This window comes from Sus scrofa, chromosome 8 (genome assembly GCF_000003025.6).
Source record: "Sus scrofa isolate TJ Tabasco breed Duroc chromosome 8, Sscrofa11.1, whole genome shotgun sequence".
In the NCBI taxonomy this organism is placed as follows: Eukaryota; Metazoa; Chordata; class Mammalia; order Artiodactyla; family Suidae; genus Sus; species Sus scrofa.
Window position 1 is genome coordinate 125128349 of NC_010450.4, and position 25184 is coordinate 125153532.

Consider the following 25184-nt stretch of genomic DNA (forward strand, 5'->3'; position numbering starts at 1 on the left):
ACTGGGAAACAACGGGTTTTGATGTGAATTTGGAAATCAAACTGGGTTTTATATATGCTATTCACTAGTGGCATATATGTTTATGCTTTCTCTTCTGTCTTTGTCTTGTAACAGTCTTGACTGATACCAATTAGCCCCAACATCATGTGTTTTTAACTGTTACACAGCAAACCCCAAATATACTTTATGGCAAAAGTTAAACACTACAATGTATTACTATAAAGCAATTCACCACAACATAGCAATGCAAACCAAACTTAATGAAAATACTAAATGTGGTTATTCTAAATTACAGCTGTTTTGCAAAATTTAACTTAATTTTGCAAAAATCGGGCACTCATGCTGTTTACTCATATATAAATCACCATATTTCCTCTCCAGTAATGTGGATACTAACTTTGTCACTTTTGTTTTCTGCAAAAGAGAAAAGCATTTAAAAATATTACCACCACATCATATTTTGTATCTTCTAAGGCCAGGTTCTTCAAAATACCACATAGGAACTGTCAGAAGAAAGTGAAATCCAATGAAATTAACATTAAGAAAGGATCCATGAAAGACTTACCTCTTGAAAGCAGTGGCACATTATAATGCAAGGGCATATGGAAAGCGATAACGTAAATCACTCAAGATGCAAAAGAGCTTCCCTTCCAGTTTGGAATATAAAGTTCCACTTTACTGGAAGCAGAGTAAGGAGAGTAGTAAAGAAAACAGTCAAGCCAAGACCAAAAATTTGCATATATACAGAAGACTAAAAATTTCTTTTTCTTTTTTTTGGCCACACCCATGGCATGTGGAAGTTCCTGGGTGAGGGACAGAACTCACGCCACAGCAGGGGCCCCGAGCCACAAGAGAACTCCTAGCAGACTAAAATTTTCTGAAAAGTGCCTTATTATTTATAAGGAACAAGAATGCTAACAGAGTATTAAGAAATATTCTGAAAAGTCAACATAATTATTAGATTCCAAACTATTAGGATGAGTAACTATTTCTCTGTAATGATGCATAATTAATAAACACTTCTTCATGTCTTTTTTTTTTTTTTTGTCTTTTTGTCTTTTCTAGGGTCACACCTGTGGCATATGGAGGTTCCCAGGCTAGGGTCTAATTGGAGCTGTAGCCACTGCACTAGGCCAGAGCCACAGCAACGTGGGATCCAAGCCGCATCTGAGATCTACACCACAGCTCACGGCAACGCCGGATCCTTAACCCACTGATTGATGCCAGGGATCAAACCCACAACGTCACACAGTTCCTAGTCAGATTCGTTAACCACTGAGCCGCGACGGGACTCCTTCTTTGTGTTTTGCGTTTATTAATTCTATTGAAATTTGAGTTGGATGCCTGTTAAAACTGGCAAACTAGCTTGTTACTTTAAATCACTTAAAAACTAACAGTCTCTTCATGTGATACTGAAAAAAACAAAACAAAACAAAACCTAACAGTCTCCTTGCTTTGAGGAAAAAGGTAACTTATTCCTTTAACTTTATATCCTTCTAAACTCCTCAATTTTGGATATTTTTTTTTTCCATTTTTAAAGTCTTACTGAAGTAGAGTTGATTTACAATGTTGTGGTCATTTCTGCTGCACAGCAGAGGGATTCAGCTGTACATTTATACACACATCATTCTCTTTCAGATTCTTTTCCCACACAGATGATCACAGAATATTGGGTAGAGTTTTTTGTGCTATACAACAGGCATATATCAATTTTAAAATAAAAAGTCATTAATAAGAAGTAACAACTCTCAACTGTGAAAGACTTCTGCTGCTGATCTTTTCCAACATTATAAAAATATGGAAAAGTAAAAATCACATAATTAGTAAAAAGGCTGGTAGTGATTTCAGCCTGACATACCTGATGTGGGAAATACATTTGTTCATCAATATCACAAAATGCTGGCTCTTCATAATGACACATTACCGACTAGTACATAGTAAAATGTGTGATTTATTTTTGATTTCCCTGATGTAAATGTAGTAAGAGAGAGAGCACTGCAAATGTGTCTTAGAATTTCAGATGCCACACTTTGTTTTCTGGAGCAATCAAGTGTTCACTATGCTAACATTTGAAATTAAGCTATTTTATTTATTTATTTATTTATTTATTTATTTATTTATTTATTTATTTTTTGTCTTTTTGCCTTTTCCGGGGCCGCTCCCACGGCATATGGAGGTTCCCAGGCTAGGGGTCCAATCGGAGCTGTAGCTGCCGGCCTACACCAGAGCCACAGCAACGCGGGATCCGAGCCGCGTCTGCAACCTACACCACAGCTCACGGCAACGCCGGATCGTTAACCCACTGAGCAAGGGCAGGGACCGAACCCGCAACCTCATGGTTCCTAGTCGGATTCCTTAACCACTGCGCCACGACGGGAACTCCTAAGCTATTTTTAAATGCAATCAGTTTGTGAATGCAAAACAGTACCTTGTTAATGATGCGAAATATGCAATAAAGCCTTTTCTCCTGAATCTTGCACAGCACTGGACACCAGGCAGGTGCTCCATAAGCACAGGTCGACTGATTAAGAAGTCGCTGTAAAGGCCCTGGACCTACCCCACTGCGTACAGTTTTGGTTTGAAAATAATAAGCTTTAAATCACTGCAAGTTTAATCACCATAGCTGCACTCATAAAACACAAAATTTCAGCTTGGTACTTTGACGTATTTTCAGTGTAGGATGATTCCATAACCTCAATTTGTGCTTTATCTCTACAGCGTTCCATGAAGAAGCCTTTCTTATAAAATTTCCAGAAGAAAAGAATGTTAACTCAAACACTTCCTTCAAAGGACTTGTTTTTACTCAACCTGGTAGTTCACTAACAAAATCAACTTCTTTCTTTTAGTCTTCTGTGGAGCTAGTGTTGGATAGGCAGTATCTTTCTTTTCAAGGCATCTACTCTGATGACTCTAACATCTGTGGCCTTTAAATAGACACATCAAGAAAACATACAACCAAACACACCTCACCATGACATACTATTTCCCTTCCTCACAAGAAAGAAGAAATAACTTCCTTTGAAGGACACGAGTTTCCCTCAATATATACCTCAAAACGTTCAAATGCCACCCACAACCACAAAACCACACGTAAGGCCTGGGAGCTGTTCTTCCAGACCTGCTCTGTTGCCTCAGCAGCCGCCTGGAACTCTGCCACCTTCTTTTTCGAAGCCCCCAAGTTGCCATGGCAGCAGTGCCCTGAAAGCACAGCCCCTTCATTGCCTGAATTAACATTCAGCAGGGATTATCTCAGAAAGGACCCATCCACAATTACTTTCATTACATTTTCTTGGGAACCGACATTGGTAGAAACAATCACGCATGCAGATTATTTCCCTTTATTTTCTTTCTTTTTAAGAGATATTTTTGTCACAAGAAATCTGATGAAAATGATTTTACTAAAATGATTTCGGCTTAAAGGACTGTCACTGAATTCCAAAAAGAATAAAATAACCATTTATAAATGGAGGCTGCTGAAAATAGAACTTCTGCCAATTTTTTAGAAAATTTATACCACAAAAAGAGGAAAATTATAAGGAATGGATTTTCAAAAAGTTCTATGAACATTATGTATTTAATGTCTGTTGCTTTAAATCCCTTCATTTTAGAAAAATCTTTACAATGAAAATATTCTCTCGTTTGCTTCTGATGTTTTATAAATATCCCTTAATGTTACTGTCTTCTCATTACAGTTTGCTTTTAGAGACTAAACTCCAGAAGAAGTTTCTCTCAAAAGAATGTTGCTTAGCTATTTGACCTAAACTAATGCATCATACATAGACATGAGCCAAACGAAGTTTCTTTTCTGTCTTAAGATTACTTCCTAGAGAAAGAAGCTTCTTATAAACTTCTCATTTCCCCTCTCTTCAGCGGAGATACATAAGCTGACACAACTGCTACCATTCTGTTTAAACTCCTGGTGGCTCATAAAACGATGGAAAAATTGAGGAAGAAAGAGTCAAGATTTGCCTTGCATTATAAGTGCCAGCTGCTTCATGTTGTGCCAGGACGCGGAGAAAAAGAGTTACAGAGTATGGTACGTGGTTCATAACATGTCACAATGCATAATTAGGTTTGGATTAACCTGTAACAGCCTTGCAGAAAGTGCTGTATGTACGTAACATAAAGCTACACGTTAATGAAGCAAAGGAACCTTCGCCTCCCTTCCTTCCAAGAACAGCTGCTCTTGGGGGGATGGAGATGAAGTGCTGCCTGGAAGTTGCCTGAAAGAAGAGTTTTGATAAGAGCAGAAAGCACCCTGGGCCACCTACCCATTTAGCTGTTTACTGTCACCCTGGGATCCTCTTCTCTGTCCCTCTGCTAGCTCCTGAGCAGTCTCGGCACACACGCTGGTGACTGTGGGCTGCCGTGGGACATGAACTGCAGGTTTACCAGCGCTCAGGGCAGACGAACGCTGGTCGGCACTAAGACTGGCATTAGCATGCAGTCCAGATGCAGCGAATGGGGGAGGAGTGGCAGCGGCCACGGGTGGAGGGGAAGCATGTGATGAAGTGGTCGCATGGGCTGGGGTGAAGGCGGACGATGGTGATGGGATGGATGTGACTTTTGGTGCAGACACAGAACCAAAGGGCCGTGGCGCCTTATTGTAGGCCGTGTTGGTGGTGGAAGTGACTTTGGACACAGCAGGAGATGGAATGGGCACAGGTTTAACTACTTCTTTAGGTTCTCCCTAGGTGAAATAAAAATAAACATACACAAAAACACGCCAAACACATGCAAAACAGATCCACCGAAAAGAACGCAGGGCCAGTTTGTAAAAAGACGAACACAATCATGCTAGCAGGCCAAACTTTACATGTTTCCAGATAAAAACAATGAGCTGATATAACATAGCATGCATGCTAACTGGTCCCAACATGCATAACACAGATGCACGTACTGAGTATATATGTATTTTTTACAAAAATGAAAGGAGTTCAAAATATTTAGGAAATAGATTAGAAAAGTTATCAAAAAGCCTAAAGGCCAACATAAGTGCTAATTTAGACATATTCCAAAGGAAAACTTTTAAAATACCCCACAGTAACCAGAACAGCACTAACCACATTTATTTTAAAATATCCAGTCTCGATTACACTTCCATCTTTCAAACATGTTTAATTACTCTCCAGAGTATGATTATTTGATTCATGCAGAAGCAGTAGCACATTTCTAATTCTTTAATTAAACAAAAAACAAAAATAGAAGCAATGTTCATTTTCCTCTAACTCAGAAATGTGTCCATTCCAATTAATTATTTTGAATCAAGAAATTACTTCTTAAAAAAAAATCAACAAAAAAAGCAAAGAAATGAACAAAACAAAATCAATCCTTTCCTCTTCCTGGAGTCCACCCGTTTCTCTCTGTAATGTCTTCAGTATTACTAAAGATGGAATAAAATTCTTCCCTTTTCCAAAATAAGTATTTCACATTTACATGAGGGGGAAAGAAAAAGATCTTAGATGTTTCTTCACTGCCATCAAAGAAAAAAATAACTTCTAAGAAAGATCATTCCTCCTAAAATTAACAAAATTTGTGTTTGCAAACCTGGCCTACCCCAGAACAAGTGTAAAGTTTTTAAAAAAGGCCAAAAATCAGCTTAAGCTTCCATGATACTCAAGAAAATGTCTCACTATTCCTAAAGAAAAATAATCAAGTTTTTTTTTAAAAAAGCATACAATTGTGGCTCTATTACTTTTAATTTGAAGGGGGAAAAAAGTAGTCTAAATTAATCTTATAGAAGTAATAAAGCTAACTGAGGGAGATAGGCAGCTTAATGCCTTAGTGCACCAATATAATTCAATGGAAAGCCACAAGTAAAATTAAGAAACCCCCCCAAGAGCATAAACCAGATGTATATGAATAATAATTTGGGACAATTTAAAGATATGTGTGAGGGGAAAAAAAAAGGTACTTGCCAGCAACCTAATCCAAGAATACTATGAAAATGTAATTTTTAAATGTATTAATATTACTAACAAAATATTATTAAAGACATTGTTATATTATTTTTGATAAGCACTTAATCTCTTTGAATACATAAATAAAGACAGGCAAATTAAAAGTGAAGGTAAGGAATTTGGATATAAGTCATTGACATTATATGACACTGGAAGCAGTGTTGAAGTAATATAGGTATAATGACCAATGATAATTGTTACGTGTTAATTTCCACTTTCCCCCAACCTCTTTAAAGAAAAGAACTGTAAGGAAAATCATATAAAAACTTTAGGTTGTTGGTATGGCCTGAGACAGGAATGGAAGTCACAGTGGTTCAGAAGGGATAATCAAATAGTACCTAGTGATGCTAGACCAGAAACACACCTTTTGAACAGGAACCGGCTCAGGCTTGGGTGTAGCAGATGCTCTGAGGGAAAAAAAAGAAAAAGAAAAAGGACATGAATTTTTGCAAACTTCTGATTAATGGAATTTTTATTATTACATACCTTAACATATATTTACAGTTTCATAATTCATGGTTTTGACTCTTCACAATCTATGAATTAGTTCAGGCAACGCAAATGCTGTAAGACTCAACATCTCACACACGAGGTTTTCATTAGTTGTCTACACACTCAAATGAGGAAAGACAAACACCAATCCTGTTTGCGAATGCACCCTCCCTTAACCTTTAAATTAAGGCTATCCCCCACCAAGAAGGGTAAAGTAAAATAAACATGACTTTCTGATCCTTGAGCAATTCCTGAAACAAATAATCTGCATCTCTATCTCCAACAGGATCTGCCTTTTCTCCTGCCATCCATGTCCCTAGGACAGCGGATCTTTCTGTGAAGATGCTGAAAAAATTCTGGTTGAACTGGGTCCCTAAAGGAGTATGTACATTCCTGAGGGCTGGCTAACGTATTTGTTCTGCTAAAACCAAACTACAAGTTCTCCCACTAAGCTGTAATTTCAGTAAAGGCAATGACCATGCCCCGAATCAGCCCTGTGTCTGGCTAGTAATAGCTCATCAATGATGAATGAGGAAAGGAGAGAACACGGAAAGGACAAGGAAAAATCCATGCATAGAACTATTCCCATAATCAAATTTATTATTTTTAATATAAGTCTTTTGCATCATCACTGTCCCTTTGATCAGCATGGACATAGTCATGATAACAGTGAGAGCGACTGTCTCATATCATCATGACAAATAACCAAAGTAGCAACTATCAAAATTCCCATTTGTTCACATGAGGAACTCTGACGTTTAAGCAAATTACTTCTAGTGTGGAGCTAAGACCAACAGCCTGATATATTACAAGATAAGAATAAATAATAAATATGCAGTCAAATAATAAATGATTGGAAAACTTCTAATGATTTAATGACTAGTGTCCCAGTATTAAGGTATATGTTATGTTTATTAATGTCAGAAGCAGTTTAACTCTTCTTATTATCATACAAGCCTGAGGATAAGACAGCAAGTGCAGACTTCTAGAAATGTCATCATAGCGGATAAGTAACAAGTGACCATTTTAAGCTGCAAACCACGAGATCATTTTATTCACAGAGAGACTAACATATCATATTTGGTCTCTACGATCATAACCTAGTAACAAACTCTGATCAACATTTTTAGCAGCAACTGAATTTTCCAACAGCAACTAATTCGGTTAGCCAGGGCAAGCACGGACTAAATAATTGGCTGGCCTGATGAGAGATTAACCGACACTAACGTTCTGTTCCTACAATGGAGAATTACACTCTGCAGTTGCACAACTTTCCACGTGCACTCTCAATCAGACAGTTTCTCTTTTAGCTTATAGGGTTATTAAAAACAAGCAAAGGAAACAAGTCCAAGTACAGAACAGTGGAACCGTCCTTTCATTGAAATTTCACAATAAGATGTAATCACAAAGGATCTATTTATTAAAACCACCTAAGACATGATTGAAACTTCGTCACAATAGAGAGGACAGCATCCTTCTTCATCTGGACACTTCAAGGGATATGGAGCTCTTCCAACAACACAAAAAATAATCCACAAAAAAATGGTGTTTAGGGAGTTCCCTGTCGTGGCTCAGTGGTTAACGAATCTGACTGGGAACTATGAGGTTGCAAGTTCGATCCCTGGCCTCACTCAGTGGGTCGAGGATCCAGCGTTGCCGTGAGCTGTGGTGTAGGTCACAGAAAGCGGCTCGGATCCTGCGTTGCTGTGGCTCTGGTGCAGGCCGGTGGCTACAGCTCTGATTGGAGCCCTAGGCTGGGAACCTCCATATGCCACGGGTGCAGCCCTAGAAAAGACAAAAACCGAAAAACCATGGTGTTTTACAGTCACCAGGTTTCCAAACAGAATAAAACACATATATCCCGTGTCTATGAAAACAAACCCTTTAGTTTTTTTCGAGGTGTGAGTTCTTATTTAAACAGTGTTAGCAACAACAATACCAAAAGCCCCAGAAGGGTTAGTTTTCATTAACTTTGGAATTCAACCTCTTAGTTTGTTGAGAATGTGTAGCATAAGGAGTCTTTTTTTTTTTTCTGGCCACACTCACTGCATATGGAAGTTCCCAAGCCAGGATCGAATCCCAGCCACAGCTGAGAATGTGGGGTCCTTAACCCATTGGGCCAGGCTAGGGATTGAACCCATGCTGCCAAAGAGGCAACCACCATATCATTAACTCATTGTGCCACAGTGAGAACTCCTGTAAGGAGTCTTAATGTATTTTATGGATTGAGAGTTCTACAAAAACACTTTTCCAAGTATGGAATTCATAAAAAAATATTAAAACTCAATCTTGAATATCTGCTGTGCTTGCCTTCTGATAAAGTCTCATAAGTGCAATGACATGAACTAAGAAGTCAAAGAAAAGAGAGACAACCTGTCCTCAAAACCCCTGGATTGAGCCCATTATGCATTAAATACACAGGCATCATTTTGTAAGGAAAAAAAAAAGACTGGCTTATAATTAAATGTCAAATGAAAGAGTTGATGCTAGATGCAATAAAAAAACTAGTTCTGTTGGTTTAAATATTTAAATAACTACCAAATGAGTCACGGAATCACTAAAACTTAGAAGGTTCCTTAGATTTACTCTATCACATGTCAATCAGTTCTGACCTCTAAATATTTATAGGAGCTCACGGTTTAAGTCTTATGAATTTTGAACCCTTCTGTTTAGAATGGTCTTCATTTTAATGTGTTATTTTGCCTTTTGGAATAAAGAGAAGTCAACCTGTCCACTTTAAAAATATCTGGAAAAACATTTTTAACACATAGACTATGTATGTAAAATCTATAAACACACATTAGTTACATTTTAAAAGATTAGTAAGGTACATAAATCTTCAGTTAAGTGTGATTACATATTCTTAAAATGCTAAAACTATTATGGTTTAGGAAATTTAGAATACATGACAAGTGGAATCCAAAAAATTAATGAATAGCAGTAACACTAGTTTTTTAAAAGTCAGATTTTACTATTTTTCACAAAAGCAACGAAATTAAAAGCTACATAACCTTTTATTTTCAAATGTCTCATTTTTAAAAATACTAATACATAATGCTTATGAGAATATTCTATGTTGCTAAAAGGACTATACATTATTACAGCTCTTTTGGAAAACAAGCCGGCATTTATTTATAAAAAGCCTTGAAGAGGAGTTCCCTGGTGGCCTAGCAATTAAGGATCTGGTGTTCTCACTTTTGTGGCTTGGGTCACTGCTGTGGTATGGGTTCAGTCCCTGGCCTGGGGAACTTCATGCCATGGGGGTGGCCAAAAATAAATAAATAAGTAGAATAAAAACTAAAAAGCCTTGAAGAAAGCTCATGTCCTTGACTTACTAAATCAACTTCTGGGAGTCTATCATAGGAAATAAACTAAACAGGGAAAGACTTTATGTATAAAGATATTCATTCCCTATAGTACAACTTACAATAGCGAAAAATAGGAAATAATTAAATACTCAATGAAGAAACAGTTAACTGTAGTATAACCACATGATGAAACATTATGCAATGATTAAAATCACTTTTGGAAAGAATTCTGAATTGCATGATGACATGCTTACTTTATGATATTGCGTGCAAAAGGAAAACATCAAATAGCATATATAGCATGATCAATGCACTGGAAAAAGTGGTCGGACACACCAACATTTCAGTAAAGGCTCTCTATGAATGATACTTGTTTTCTTCTCGTTTGCATGTTTCCCATATTTTATGCACTGTACACATGTGACTTTTTATAATAAATAAGTCGATTTCTCAAAGCATGCTTCGTGGCAAACTACTTTCCAAACCACCCCTATCCTCATCCCCACCCCAACAGGTTCTGTTATCAGACTCGAAGTTATATAAGCATCACACCACAGGACTACTCAAAGCCTTTAAATGCCTGAAGAAGAAAGCACTGCGGATCATGGTCCACACCCATTTGGAGTTTGGAATACGCAATTTTGGAACTCATTTTTAGAGTATTCGTTTACTTAGGAAATCTTTCTCAAGATTTGAGTTAGGAAAGGGAAAAACCCTCTGTGAATGCTATTTTAAAGAAGCAGTAAAGAAGAGTTCCTGTCTTGGCTCAGTGGTTAACGAATCCGACTAGGAACCTTGAGGTTGCAGGTTCGATCCCTGGCCTCGCTCAGTAGGTTAAGGATCTGGCATTGCTGTGAGCTCTGGTGTAGGTTGCAGATGTGGCTCGGATCCAACATTGCTGGGGCTCTGGCGTAGGCCAGCAGCAACAGCTCCGATCAGACCCTTAGCCTGGCAACCTCCATGTGCTGTGGGTGTGACTCTAGAAAAGACAAAAAAAAGAAGCAGTAAAGAGAGTGAATCTCTGTTAGTCTGAAAAGTTTACTAAAGTCTCCTCCAGGTGGCTAAAATTAAGGGAAAGACACACTACAATTCATAAATTCCTCAAAACTTTTTGTTATACAGAATATCTTTCTTATCAAGCGAGTGCTTTCTTGAACTTTGTTAAACAGGATCCCCAAAGACTCTGGGCCTAATTTAATCAATGCTTAAGGAGGAAAAAAAAAAAATTCATTTTTCTATACCAAACTGAAAAATATTATTTCCTATATTCCCTGAGGACAAAATCCGAATATACGATTAAGGAAAACTACTCAAAATTAAAATGTTTCTAGTTGTTTTTCTTTAAAAAAAAAATATTATGTTGAGCATGTGCTCCTTCACTTTAGAAATATTTTTACTTTATACTTTACTTTTATAAATTGCTTAAAAACAACTTTGTAAAGATATTAAAATAGTTTTAAAAAGATATGTAATTATTAAAAATTATTCCTATATTTTTATGTTCAAAACCTGGGGAATACACAGTGGGATGACATATCTCTCCCATCACCACAGTGATTGTCACAAGTCACTTTGGTAAAGTGTGTGTGTTTCAAACCAGCAGAGATCCTGGCTATGGCTTGGGGCCACCGCTTAACAATCTGCTCATTGTTCTCTTGGCCCTTACTGCGAAGCCTCCTTAAGGGAGTAAGCCATGCTGATGAGACACTACTGCCTTGGCCTGGTACTATCCTCAGCTCAAGGAATCCAAAGAACAAAGCCGTCAGTGTGGCTAGAACAATCTCTTTTGAAAGTTGATGGATTTTTGTAAGAGCAGTATCCAAACTAAAAAATCCCTGATGCATTACACCCAGAGTCAGAACTTCTGGCTGAACAGCTGAAAGCAGTTCAAAGTTATCATGGATGGATCAGAAGCTAGACCTGTGATGCCTTAGTTAGAAGAATGCAGAGGAAAAATAAGGCCAAAAATGAGCAACGGACTTATTAAAGATTAGATTCAAAGGAATCATGAAAAACTGCATCATATGAACATTTAATGCATTTTCTTAAACTGCTGTATAAAGTAACGTGCTTTGAGCTAATGAACGTTCACATCAATGTTTAGAATGAGGAATTCTGCAACAGAACTGGACTGATAAAGGTTACACTATTCATTATGTCTTAGGGATAACTTCAACCATATCTAATATATTTAAGTCATAAACAATCATATGGAAAAGAGGAGGATTTTTAGTCCTTCTTCTGTGAGATGAGCTCTATCTAAGTTTCCCACAGCATGGCCATCTCTGGGCTCATTGACCTCAGGACCCATAAACACTAGGATACATCATTAATCACTTTAATTGCAAAGTTGTCAATTTGCAATAACAAAGCAACTCCAGAGGGGGGAAAAGGGAGCACTCAAGTGTGCAGAGGGATGTCTCCTTAAAAATTTTCCCCCATATTTAATTGTACGTTGAATCAGTTCACTCTTCTAAAAACTCAAACCTTGAACATTTAAATCACTTTTGGCAACGCATCACTGATTCTTTTCTAAATGATTGCAAATATGTAAAAGTTATATTCTCCCTAAATAAAAGTACAAATTAGTTATCTATCAGCATGTTATAACACTTTTTAGCTTATAAAAATTATACTCCAAGACACAAAGGCATTCATACACAGTCTCATTTTCTTTCTCTCTTTGCATTTTCTCTATTTTACCGTGGGTACTAAAGAAAGTTTTTGGTTTGTTTTTTTTTTTTCCCCCCAGAAGAAAGAAATACCCCAAAGCTGGACAGACTTTGAGGAGTGGAAGAAGAAGGTAAAAAGAGAAGCAAAGGAACTGCTGTAGCCCATCGGAGTAACTAGGACCTCCTCTGCTTGGACTTGGCTTGAAATTGGGTGTGGCTTTGATAAATCCAGAACAGGCAGTTACCATTTGATAAATACTTCCCTGGGTAAGGGAAAGGGCTTTTGTTGTAAAGATCCTTTTGGGGTGACTACAGGAATTGATGGGGCTTGAGAAGAAATTTTCAACAACCGGTGCTAAATCAAGCCACAGAGGGAAAAAGGGAGGGAATGAGGGAGTGAGCAAAGAAAGGACTTCTACTAAGCTTCCCTCACCTGCAGGATTACACTAATTTTAAGGAGGGGAAAAAAAAGAGGGAGGGAGGGAGCAATAGGCTAAACTTAATATAGTAACGTATTTCCCATTATACAAGCAATGAGAAAATCAGCACCAGCTTTACAGCTACCATTTACTGGGGTCTTACTAGGAGCTCAACATTGAATTAAAGGCCTTATACACAAAGCATTGCTTAAATTTCTGAAATAAAGTCTGGAAATGTTAATTAACTTGGACCACTAAGAAGTTTAATTTTCACATTATCCTCTCTCCATCTCATCCAGCAGGAGCCAGCAAATTAACAAATGTTTCTTCATCTCATGACATGCTATTTTATTTTCTATGGTTGGTGTTCCCCAATTCAATGCCATTAAGATCTTCAGAAATGCACACCGAATACTACTAATTTTAATGGAGGAGGCAGATAATAAGCCAATAAATAAGATAGTTTTATATAGTGATAAGTGCAAAATTTCCCATTATTCTACTTGATTTTAGATGAAAGAAATTTATTTTTTTTTTTACGTACATTTATTTCTACAAGAACATTTTTATCAGGGAAGAAAGTTTCCTCTGTCCATTGTGTCTCATGTCCACACTCAAAATAACCTCAAAATCATTTAAGGAAAAAAAGGTGCACTTTTCAAATTAGTATTTATAAAATAATTTCTATCAAAAAGAATGTTATAGAGATTATATAGCATTTTAGATGTATTCGAGGTTATATAAAGGGAATTTCAAAGTTCAGGATAATTCCTTCTTCTCGTAAGTAAAATTCTTTCAGAGTGAATATACTGTTTCAATCAAAAATTTCATACAAGGAGACCCATTGTTAAGAAATGGCAGACTTGGGAGTTCCCTGGTGCTCTAGTGGTTAGGACCTGGTACTTTCAACACTGTGGCCTGGGTTCAATCCCTGGTCTGGGAACTGAGACCCTCTATCAAGCTGCTGCACGCCACAGACAAAAAAAACACAACAAACAAACAAAAAACTGGCAGTCTCTACTGTAAAGGGTCAGAAAGCCAGTATTTTAGACTTCCGGGTCACAAGATCTAGGCTCACTACTCTGCTCTGCCATGATAGCAAGAAAGATGATGGAGTCAAAATGTAGTGAGCATGACTGTGTTCCAATAAACCTTTTTTTTTTTTTTTTTTTTTTTTTTTTAATAAAAACCAGGTGGGGAATAGATTTTTGGCCTGTAGGTCAGAGTTTGCCAACCCCTAGTCTATTGCATGGTTTTGACTATAACAAACATTCCAGGACCACAGCTCTTTTGGAATCTAAACCTCATCATCACTCTGCATAATGGAAATTACAATTTGTTCAGACACTGACAGGCAAAAGAAATGAGAGTGGGGCTTCTCATTATTCCTCCTGTGGTTGCAGGACACTAGCTTTCAATCCCTCTTAACTCCTCTACCTCATCTTTCACACTCTGAGACCGAATGATCCATCAAAACTTCCAAACCACCCATTCAAACAAAATTCACACCAGAGGGCGCTGACACTGAAGCTTGGTAAAGGGACAGGTTTAATATTATTGGATTAAGGGTGACATTTTAAGCTCTATTTTTAACTGTGCTACTCGGCACCTCAGTTCCTTTGCTAATATATGGTAAAGGCTACTAAAAATCTCTCTCGCCTCTGCTCCTACATACTATAAATGAAACTATTAGTGATGTATTTTCTTTTTTTTTTTTTTTTTACTTCTAGAAGAACTAAAATGGATGCACCATGCTTTCTGTAAGAGAAGCTGAAAAGCATAACTTCCTTCTTTCCCATTCTTTTCTGCCAAAAGAAAAGACATGGATTATAACACTTTTGGGATTGATATAAACATGTGCTCTATTACAGAGATGCATTATTTCAAAGCCTACTATATATCTTCTTTAGGGCATGATGTTAATTTCCTCTTTCTTTCTCTTTCTTTCTTTCTTTCTTTCTTTCTTTTTTTCTTTCTTTCTTTCTTTCCTTTCCTTTCCTTCCTTCCTTCCTTCCTTCCTTCCTTCCTTCCTTCTTTCTTTCTTCCTTTCCTTCCTTCCTTCCTTCCTTCCTTCTTTCTTTCTTTCCTTCTTTCTATTTTTTGGTCTTTTCTAGGGCCGCACCTGTGGTGGCATATGGAGGTTTCCAGGCTAGGGGTCTAATCAGAGCTGTAGCCTATGCCACAGCCACAGCAATGCCAGATCTGTGACCTACATCGCAGCTCATGGCAACACCAGATCCTTAACCCACTGAGTGAGGCCAGGGATTGAACCTGTGTCCTCATGGATACTAGTCAGATTCATTTCCGCTGAGCCGCAATGTGAAGTCGGATAATTACTTCTGTTTAATATGTCTTCTCTTCCAGCTCCAACCAGGTAGAGTGAAAAAAAAAAATATGATCAATATAGCACTTTATTACTAATAAGAAACTAACAGGATTTGCAAAGCAGATAATCTGCCTTTGAAAAATTAGGTGTTCCATTTGTATATATCTACATTTTTGTGGCTCTTCCATGATGTTATCAAAAAGCCCTTGAACAATAAATGTGGTCAAAATTCATACTAAGAGGAGTTCCCGTCGTGGCGCAGTGGTTAACGAATCCGACTAGGAACCATGAGGTTGCGGGTTCGGTCCCTGCCCTTGCTCGGTGGGTTAACGATCTGGCGTTGCGTGAGCTGTGGTGTAGGTTGCAGACGCGGCTCGGATCCCGCATTGCTGTGGCTCTGGCATAGGCCGGTGGCTACAGCTCCGATTGGACCCCTAGCCTGGGAACCTCCATATGCCGCGGGAGTGGCCCAAGAAATAGCAACAACAACAAAAGACAAAAAAAAAAAAAAAAAAATTCATACTAAGAGAGTAGGTATCAATAACAAACCATATGCACAACTGGATTTTCATAGACTTCCAGCAATACATGATAAGGGTCAGATGCTGAAGGGTAGAATAAAAAGCAGTATAATCAGACACAACTCACACCCTGATGTTTGCCTACTTATTTTTTTTTCTTCTTTTCAGGAAAATCTTAGCACCCGAAAGAGACAGAGAGATTCTACCTTTCATACTCAGACCTTCTCCTATCAAGCTCTTCATTTATAGAAGAATACTTAGAGAAATGGGAGAAACAGCTAAATGAAGACTGCAAATCTAGGCTACTAGCAAAATTAATTAGCTATTCTACAGTTGCTGTATGAGGTTAGTAATTAACCAGTTAGTATGAGGACAGTACTTCTTCCCTTGTAGAACTGTTCTGAGGATGAACTGTGGTCATATATGTAATACTTGTAGCACTTGTGGGCAGAGTAAGCAGTGACAGATATCACTTTCCTACCCTTTATGTAGAAGATACGACCCTGGAGTTCCGGAAATTATCTTTGCTTCGAATTATATACTGTTACAAACAAATCAAATTATCTACCAGGATAAGTTTCAAGAGAAAACAACAACAGTAACAACAAACTAGAAAAGTAATGAGAAAATATCACTTACTGAGTAAGTAGCAAATGCCAATAATTTCATTTGGCCCATTACATAAATTATCTCCTTTATTCTTCCTGAGAAAGTAGCATTGTTCTCCTTTTAATTGCAGGAAGCAGAAACTCAAATAGGCTAAATAATTTGATCACAACTCAGAATTTGAAAATGTCAGAGCCAAGATTTGAACCAAGTTCTTCAGATGCTTTAAATCCAACTCTTAACACTTTGCATTCTAGGAACAATATCAAAGTGAAATCTGTAAAAATAACTTTGGTAAAGAACGTCAGAGAGATGGACCTAGAAATCATGCTAAGTGAATTCAGTCAGACAATGAGACACCAACATCAAATGCTATCACTGACACGTAGAATCTGAAAAAAGGACACAATGAACTTCTTTGCAGAACAGATACTGACTCACAGACTTTGAAAACCTTACAGCTTCCAAAGGAGAGAGGTGGCGGCGTGGGGGGATGTGCTGGGGGTGTGGGATGGAAATACTATAAAACTGGATAGTGATGATCATTGTACAACTATAAATGTAATAAATTCATTGAGTAATAAAAAAAAGAACATCAGAGAGAAATGCTTTTAAACAATGAATAACTATTAGCTTTCTACCAACTAATAACTATTCATTTAAAGAATGCCACCTTTGGTTTAATTCATGTAAAAACAGAGGTTGCTCATGGTGATACTAAGAGATATATAGAGACAGATGATATGTGTGCATATCTACCCATCTGATTCTTGACCCATAGAAAGTACACACTTTACAGCTTGAACAATATATACATAAATAAGAGTTTTTAAGTTCTTCAGAAAATTCCCAGTTAAAGGTTTCTAAACATGCAAAAACAAAGAAACAGGCACTTCAGTCCATTCTTCCTTATTTCTCCAGACAAGAGGAATAGTTTCCCCTACAATAATAAGAATTCTCTAATAACTTCATTTTCCAGCAGGATGGGGCTGCAGGTTCCTTAATGAAAATCAACTATGTGCTAAATTGGGTGGTCTGTTCAAATTAACAACCACCTTCTGGAAGTAAGAGCCACGCAGATCCCAAGATCTCCTAACGGGTATGTGTCAAGAACCTCATGTTTATATGACTGGTAATCCTGAGAAAATAAAGGAACTGATGTCACAGTCCCCTTTACAATTATCGTTGGTGACATGATACCAATAGCCCAGAATGAGTAAGAACGCTGGTCTGATACATGTCCTGAGGTACAGGGTGTATACTGAGCAGGTACAACTACAGAAAGAACCACGATGGTGCCTTTTCAATTTGGTTTAGCTACACTTATTTTTATATATACCTCGTCACTGAAAACCACATTTTTATAGTGTTTGCTTTTTTTTGAATCAGCCTATATACTTTTATAAACAAACAAATACACCCTTAGGATAGGCTCAGAATCTATTTCTGTTAACCCTCCAGATCTGTTAATAATAGCTTTGGGATTCTCTATTACCATAGATTATTTTAACCAAGCAGCTTCTCATGCTTGACCAATATGTTGGTCACAGTGTACCTCACTTCCAGTTCAAGGATAATACTTGTGCTATATCTTTTCCTTAAATTTATTTCATCAATTTACTCATTCCACAACCATTTATTTGAGCCCCTCCCAGAGCAGGCTTTGCTGTAGGAGGTGGGCAACGGTTATGAATCACACAGGCAAAATCCTGACCTTACATTCGACTGAATTGGCTGAAGCTAGAATGGGAGTGAAAGCAGGAAAAGCAGTGAGAGATGAAGCCAGCGAACAAACTGGGAGCCAGGACACCCAACCTACTGTAAGGACCTTGACCTTCACTCCTCTAAGTGAGATAGATATGTATTCCCAAATACAGTACTTTATTCTGTAGGAAAGCTAAGTCCGAATCTCTTATTAAAGAAGAGTAAATCTAAATACAGTGTAGATTTATATTTATATTTATTTATATTTATATTTATATTCAGCCTATTAATATGTCTGCACTGTATGAGCCTAAAGAAGGGGAAGAGGGGCCAAAACTTGCCCCACATCTTAATTATACCAAGATAAACAGAATAGAAATGGAAAAGAGCAAAATATCTCTTATGCTTCCAACATCCAAGTACAAGATAAGGCTCTTCAAAGTTCACTTCTACACGCTCTGTGTCCGATGCTAACGATGGAGGCATAATTTTGCCACTAACTTTTCCCAGATACATCTTTTTCTATTCTTGTCTAGGCTAAACACATGAAATGGCAAACCTTTTCAGAAAAGTGGGTATTTTTAGGTATTTCAATAAAGTTCAAGGAGACAAGCATTCCAACGTTTAGCACAGCCTTATTAGGAAAACAAAGTCAGTCTGCCTCTTGTGGAAAGCAGCACAGAAATGAAAACTTTTCATTCTGTAGAGTCTAAACTTAGGTTTTCCCATTTATTTAACACATAAAAATAATTTTGGGTGAGTTTAGGCTTTTAAAAAAAATCTGGAAGTACTCAGAGTCTAGGAATTTAAAAATTAATGATCAAATGTGGCCATTTTGGCCATAGATAAGCCAGATCTATCTTATTGAGTAACTTTAAGATGAGCTCTAAATTTCACATTGATCAGTTTAGAATTAGAATCCTATTCATCATTCTCATCACTGAATCTTAATAAATTAGTTCAAAGTATTCTATAGGACATTATCTAAATCTGAAAAAGAAAAATTTAAAGACACGAAGTGTTCAAATAAATCTTCAATTTTGAAAGTTCTTATTTATGATTAACTTCACATTTATACTATTACATAGAAAGGACTGAAACATTCAATTACTTATTTCTTAACTTTTGTTTATAAAAATTGAAATTTATTTATAAAATAAGACGGTATGACTTATATTTCTGATTGATAATGGAGTCTGCTGCAGAATTTCAGCTCTATTTTCCGAGGCTTTCAAATGTTAACAAACTATTACGCTTTTAAACAAAGTGATACATGAAACATCGTAAATTATATTCTCTAATACCTCTGCCATTACAGGAAGAAAATCTGAAACTGTAGCAAATTAGACACACATTCTGCCTATTTTACCAAAAGGTAAGCTTACTGTCCTTAAAGAAGTAATTCTTTCCACCGCAGTGTGAACCTAATATATGAGGAAATGATCCTAGAATGGCGCTTCTTAACAATATACAACTTGAAACATACATGACTCACGATGCAAGTTCAATGACACACAAACTGGTCTACACCTTTCAACGGGACAAATCTACTGATCGAAATCTTGAAAATTTTGGCAATGTCAATTTCTACTAAAATTTCTAAATGTTTATTCTCAATTTCAGTACTTATCTCATTGCAGACCCAGAACAAACAGTTCAAACTGGCACCAGGGGCTGCAAATTAAGTAGCACTGATGGAGATCGCTGTTTTCAAACTTATCATCACAACACACAGTCAGAAATATGTTTCATATCATCACCTACATGGTATAAATACAAACCAATAATAACACATATTTTCATGTGCAATCCATTATGAAATATTCTGTTCTAGTCCATTTTATCTACATAACAAAAAAGGGAATTAGGGGAGATGCTGTCCCTGACTCAATACATTGACTGCATAATAAATCTCAGTTTGATAAACCCTAATCTTGACTCAAAAGAAAGGAGCTCAGACGGGTTTGGTCAGTAAACATGATGGCTGCCTAAGAGGAGTCACACAAAAATGCTCACCGAACTGAAAGAGCCCATTCACAAAACAATATGAAGCTGGTTTTAACTTGTGGAAAGTATTAAGTATCCATATATCCTCAAAGGTACAAAATAAATAGACCTAGCAACAGCAATAATTAATGCAATGTTCTGGCTAGGGCATGTTGGTAAAGCTCCATCTCCCCAGATTTGCTTTTGATGGAACTGGAGGCACAGAGAAGAACAGTAGGGCTGACCACAGGTTACTCCATGTACTGTTCTAACAACAGCATCTTCTAGCAAGTACTTCACAAACTGAACTAGACGACAAACATTTTCTTAATTGAAAGATGTGTAAAAATTTAGAAAATTAATGTTCAACTCAAGACAAGTAATTTGAAATGTATTTGTACTTTTAAAGTTATTAAATAAGGAGAGAAAAACACATCCTCTCATCTGATGTTTCCCTTATAGTGGTGCAAAGCATCCCCAAAAAAACCTACAGAGTACAGAAACAGGAGATTCTGGCTGTAGTTACGTTCTTTTTTCAAGATTCATAGAAGGACCTGAGACCTCATGAAAGACTGGAACCAATATATAAACAAACACACAATGTGCTCTATGCTGTGATCCTTAAAAGCAAAACAAAACAAAACAAAACAAAAAACTATCTACAATGAATGCAAATACACTTACGTAATTTTCATACCAAAGCGCCTGATTCCTTTCAAGATAACAATAATCTGGAGTTCCCATTGTGGCTCAGCGGTAATGAACCTGACTAGTATCCATGAGGATGCAGGTTCGATCCCTGGCCTTACTCAGCGGGGTTAAGGATCTGGCATTTGCTGTGAGTTGTTGTGTAGGTCACAGAAAGCGGCTCGGATATGGCATTGGCTACGGCTGTGGTGTAGGCCAGCGGCTGTAGCTCTGATTCGACCCCTAGCCTGGGAACTTCCACATGTCATGGGTATAGCCCTAAAAAAACAAAACAAACAAAAAGATAACAATAATTCTTTTCTTCCTTAACTATTCTGATATTTAACTCTTTTGACTGCTTTTCTAAAATGTTCTTGCTGAATACTGACCATGAGCTTTTAAAGAAAAGGACTTTCTCTTAATTAGCTGTCTAACTGGAAAGGGCTGTTGAGCGGTCATGTTCACACAGGAGATATAATACTGTCTGGGGATTCCTTCACATGAGAAGACTGCACCAATTGGCCACAAGGGCTCCTTTAATCATCAAGAACACAAACGCCTCTCTAACATAGCTTGTATCATACCATGTTCTTTGTCTTTCTAAAAAATCTGTCTATGTCAGCTAATTCTTTATTTCATATATGTGTGTGTGTGTCTATACATATATTTTGTTTGCTTTTTAGGGCCGCACCTGCAGCATATGGAGGTTCCCAGGATCAAATTGGAGCTGTAGCTTCCGGCCTACACCACAGCCACAGCCACGCCAGATCCAAGCCGTGTCTGTGACCTACGCCAAAGCTCATCACAGTGCTGGATTCTTAATCCACTGAATGAGGCTGGGATTGAACCTGAATCCTCACAGATACTAGTCAGATTTGTTTCCACTGAGCCACAACAGGAACTCCTACGTATGTATTATTTATGACCAGATGTAAGAGACTCAGGACAGACCGGCACATAAACCCGACACTAACAATTGGCCTCAGAAACAAGCCAGAGGTAAATTTAAAATACCTAAGTCTTAGCCTGGTCGCTTCGATAAGCAAGGGAGTCCCCAGAATGTCCAGTATCTCACGACTTGAGAAGCAGGTGTCCCACATTCTAATCCTAGTAGAAGCAGATAGAATGGGGAGTTCTCAGACAAAGAAAACCTGGCATAACTTTTCCTATGCCTTGTCCTGACATAGGACAAAACATTTTTAATCTAAGTCATTCTGTGACTAAGCCTGGCCACGACACGTGCCCTTGAAGGGTCTCAGTAATTAATGATTTTAAGGGAATTGAGGGAATGTAGGAGCAAAGGAAAAGTAGTCAAGAAACAAGAGTTCAGTGATAAGACAGAGTCCAAATTCCTCTTAGAGGCATAATGTAACAATCTGATACATAATTGAGTTCTGCAGGAACTAAGGCCCCCAGCCGGGTGGAGAAAGGTAACTACCTGCTAAGACTCCAGGCCCGTCAGGACCCAAGGAAGGGTGACCTTTTCTGACCTTTGTGACTTCAATCAGCTAAAGCTTGAACTCTGTCAACTGCTGCCCCAATTTTATGTCGGATTCTCCTCTGTTCAAATCCCTTCATGAGTATGCATACACCACCCAAACCTCTCATGAATATGCGTGTACTCATAGCTTAAAAGGTCCCCAGTTCGGCGGTTTGGGGAGACAGTGCTTTGGGAAAGATCCTCCGTATTCTCCTCATTTGCTGTGCAAGTAATAAATCCTTCCTTCTCCTGATCTTTGGCTGGGTTGTTATCTTTTGGCTCGCCACCCACCAAGAGGCGAACCTGCTTTTCAAGCAATACTAGTTCCTCCATTTACTAGTTGTTCAACCTAGAACAAATTAACCTGAGTGCCCTGTCTTTGTTTCTTCACATGTAAGATAAGGATAGTAATACTACTTATCCATCTTATTGGGCTATTGCGAAAACTAAAGGAGAAATTTTGTTAGGTACTTAGACTAGGGCTTGCCACATAAAAACACACTATTATAGTGTCAGCTATGATATTTACCATTCTCTGTGACGCAAAAACAGAACATAAATGGCAGTTAGAGTCTTCCCGCTCTAGGCTTTTGTAAGAGAGAAGAGTCTAACATTAAATACAACCCAGTTTCGTGAAAGCCGCTTTACAGATTCCAGTTCAGAAATGTCAGATCTTGGCTACAGTAATCACGCGGCTGCAGAGAAGGGAGCACTGGCTGCACTGGGAAATGGGAGACATGACCCAGTTACAAACCATCCATAACATACAGAATGACCCCAAAATCCCCAGAGCGAAACTAAGGTCGAGGGGTTTTCCAAACAGTTCTTTCCACTAACAACAATGCAGGGCTTGGTGATGGCTACATTTGCTTCTGGAAAGTGAGCTGGAGGAGAAAGGTGAAGCCAATGACCTCCCATTCTGAATTCCCCTCAGGCATGTCCCTGAATCTAAGGTCCAAGGCCAGTACCTAGGCTCACCCTGCAGGCAACTATGTGCACCTGCCCGGATAGGTCATGTATGGGGGACAGTGTGTGCCTTGGATGCCTATGAAGCCATCACAGTGATCAGCCATGGAGTCTGCATAGATAAGAAACTATCACAGACTGGCTAGAGAATAAGCCTGAAGAAACCCAGCATATTAAACTTCCTTCCACAGTGCTTCCAAGTACTGAAGTTCTATGAACAGAAAAAAGTTCTGATGACACAGCTACCAAAGCCAAGAATATGTACGTATGACAAGCCAACATGTTCCCTTCTCTTTCATTTGCATCAATGGTTACAACCCAAAGGCCCAGTCACACACAGCAATAAAACAGAAAAATTACAGATCAGAATTGGCAGCTATGTTCATGGGCCACACCCAAGGCTCTGGATGAGCTGCATACCTCAATCAATGTTGCGATCCACATTTAAGGAAATGAAACTTGCATTATAATTTTTGTTCCCGTTTTGACATGCACAACATCTAAGAGTTTGGCTGCTTTCACTCATGACCCTACTTTCAGCTGTCCGTCACACAGAATTGCAGTTTAGCACACTGAGCTCCTGTTTTCTGGGGCAACCTACCACAAAGCCAGCTCCGGTACACGCTTACGCTTTGGTGCACCTAGGAAAACAAGATACAGCACAACTCACTGTACTTCTGGTTGAATTACATGTCTTACGTTAGTTCTAAAGAGAGAGACTAGTAGTTAAATGTGCTGAAACACTCATACATATAAGAAACTAGTTTATAAGAGACTAGTTATGGTGTTCCCATTGTGGCTCAGTGAGTTAAGGACCAGACGTCTCTTTGAGGATGTGGGTTTGATCCCTGGCCTCACTCAGTGGGTTGAGGATCTGATGTTGCAGCAAGCTGCAGCGTACATCACAGATGCAGCTCAGATCCAGTGTTGGCTGTGCCATAAGCTGCAGCTGCAGCTCTAATTTGGCACCCTAGCCCAGGAACTTCTGTATGCCATAGGTGTGGCCATGTAAAAAAGAAAATAAAAAAAGAAAAAAGAATAAACCAGTTATTTAGAATGAGTATTTGTCAAGGTAGAGGGGACTTATAAAAATAGCACTAGACAGAAGGTCCAGCTGAAATAACTACAACTTTTCATTTCAGAATCACCAAAAATATTGGCTGCATTCTAGATATTTGTATAGCCTACATCAGACGAAGTTGGATATTCAGAAAACTAGGCCAATTTCTAAAAATTGACAAAATTCTCAGTAAAAGCTTAATACACTCAAGAATCACAAAGATCTTAAGTTATCTAGACTGACTTTTCATAATAGCAACATCAAAATCATAATAAAATATTTTTTCAGGCTGCCTGATAACTTGGTTAATGTCAAGTTATCACTACTAGTACCATAAAAATTCATCATTCTATAATATATATTTTCTTTAGTTCACCAAATATACTGAGCAAATATCTATTAATAGACTCAGTATCATTATTATAGATAAAATGCTTCAGACAAACAAAAACTCATCACAACTACTTGAAGAAGAAACCCAACACAGGGTATTATTAAAAACACTCATCAAGATCAATATCCACTTACATAAATTAATTCTCATTAAATTTTATACATTAAAAAAGGTCCCAACCATTCATTTAATAGAAAAATATAAAATAGTGAACTGATTTATTTATGAGCCCACCTAGAATAAAAGTAAAGCAGCAAATCAAACCTCAAAGTCAACCGTTATTCTCAAGCTAGATTAGTAATATAATCCTTCGTTATACTTAAATGTGTTTCAAAGTCCAATATATAAAATAAATAAAAGCACAGCTTCGCTGGTTGAAGTATAAGTATACGCAGAAAATTCGGAATGCATTCCACTGGCCTTCTGGTACCACTGCAGCCTAGGACAGAGTTTGATACCAAGAATCCCTTACACAGAGACAGGAAAACTGAAGTTCAGAAAGAATAGGCTGACTACTCTTTCACTGCCCTCTATATATTGCACTTGAAAACTTTGCCTTTTCTATGCCTCAGTCTTCTCATTTGAGAGGAATTTCCCACTCCT

At 37.8% G+C, this 25184-nt stretch overlaps 1 protein-coding gene across 14 annotated transcripts in view; it reads right to left on the minus strand.

Annotated features, from left to right (window-relative positions):
- Positions 1–25184, minus strand: part of PDLIM5 (PDZ and LIM domain 5) — a 215943-nt gene that overhangs the window by 84322 nt on the left and 106437 nt on the right. For 6 of the 14 annotated variants that reach the window (XM_021101749.1, XM_021101748.1, XM_021101755.1 and 3 more), the window contains exons 4-5: positions 6325–6367; positions 4272–4690 (exon numbers count right to left, since the gene is read on the minus strand). In XM_021101749.1, coding sequence (XP_020957408.1) covers positions 4272–4690; positions 6325–6367 — 462 coding nt within the window. Of the gene's footprint in view, positions 1–397; positions 415–4271; positions 6368–25184 lie in introns of all 14 variants that reach the window. The other 8 variants (XM_021101753.1, XM_021101752.1, XM_021101751.1 and 5 more) reach the window with 3 other exon arrangements.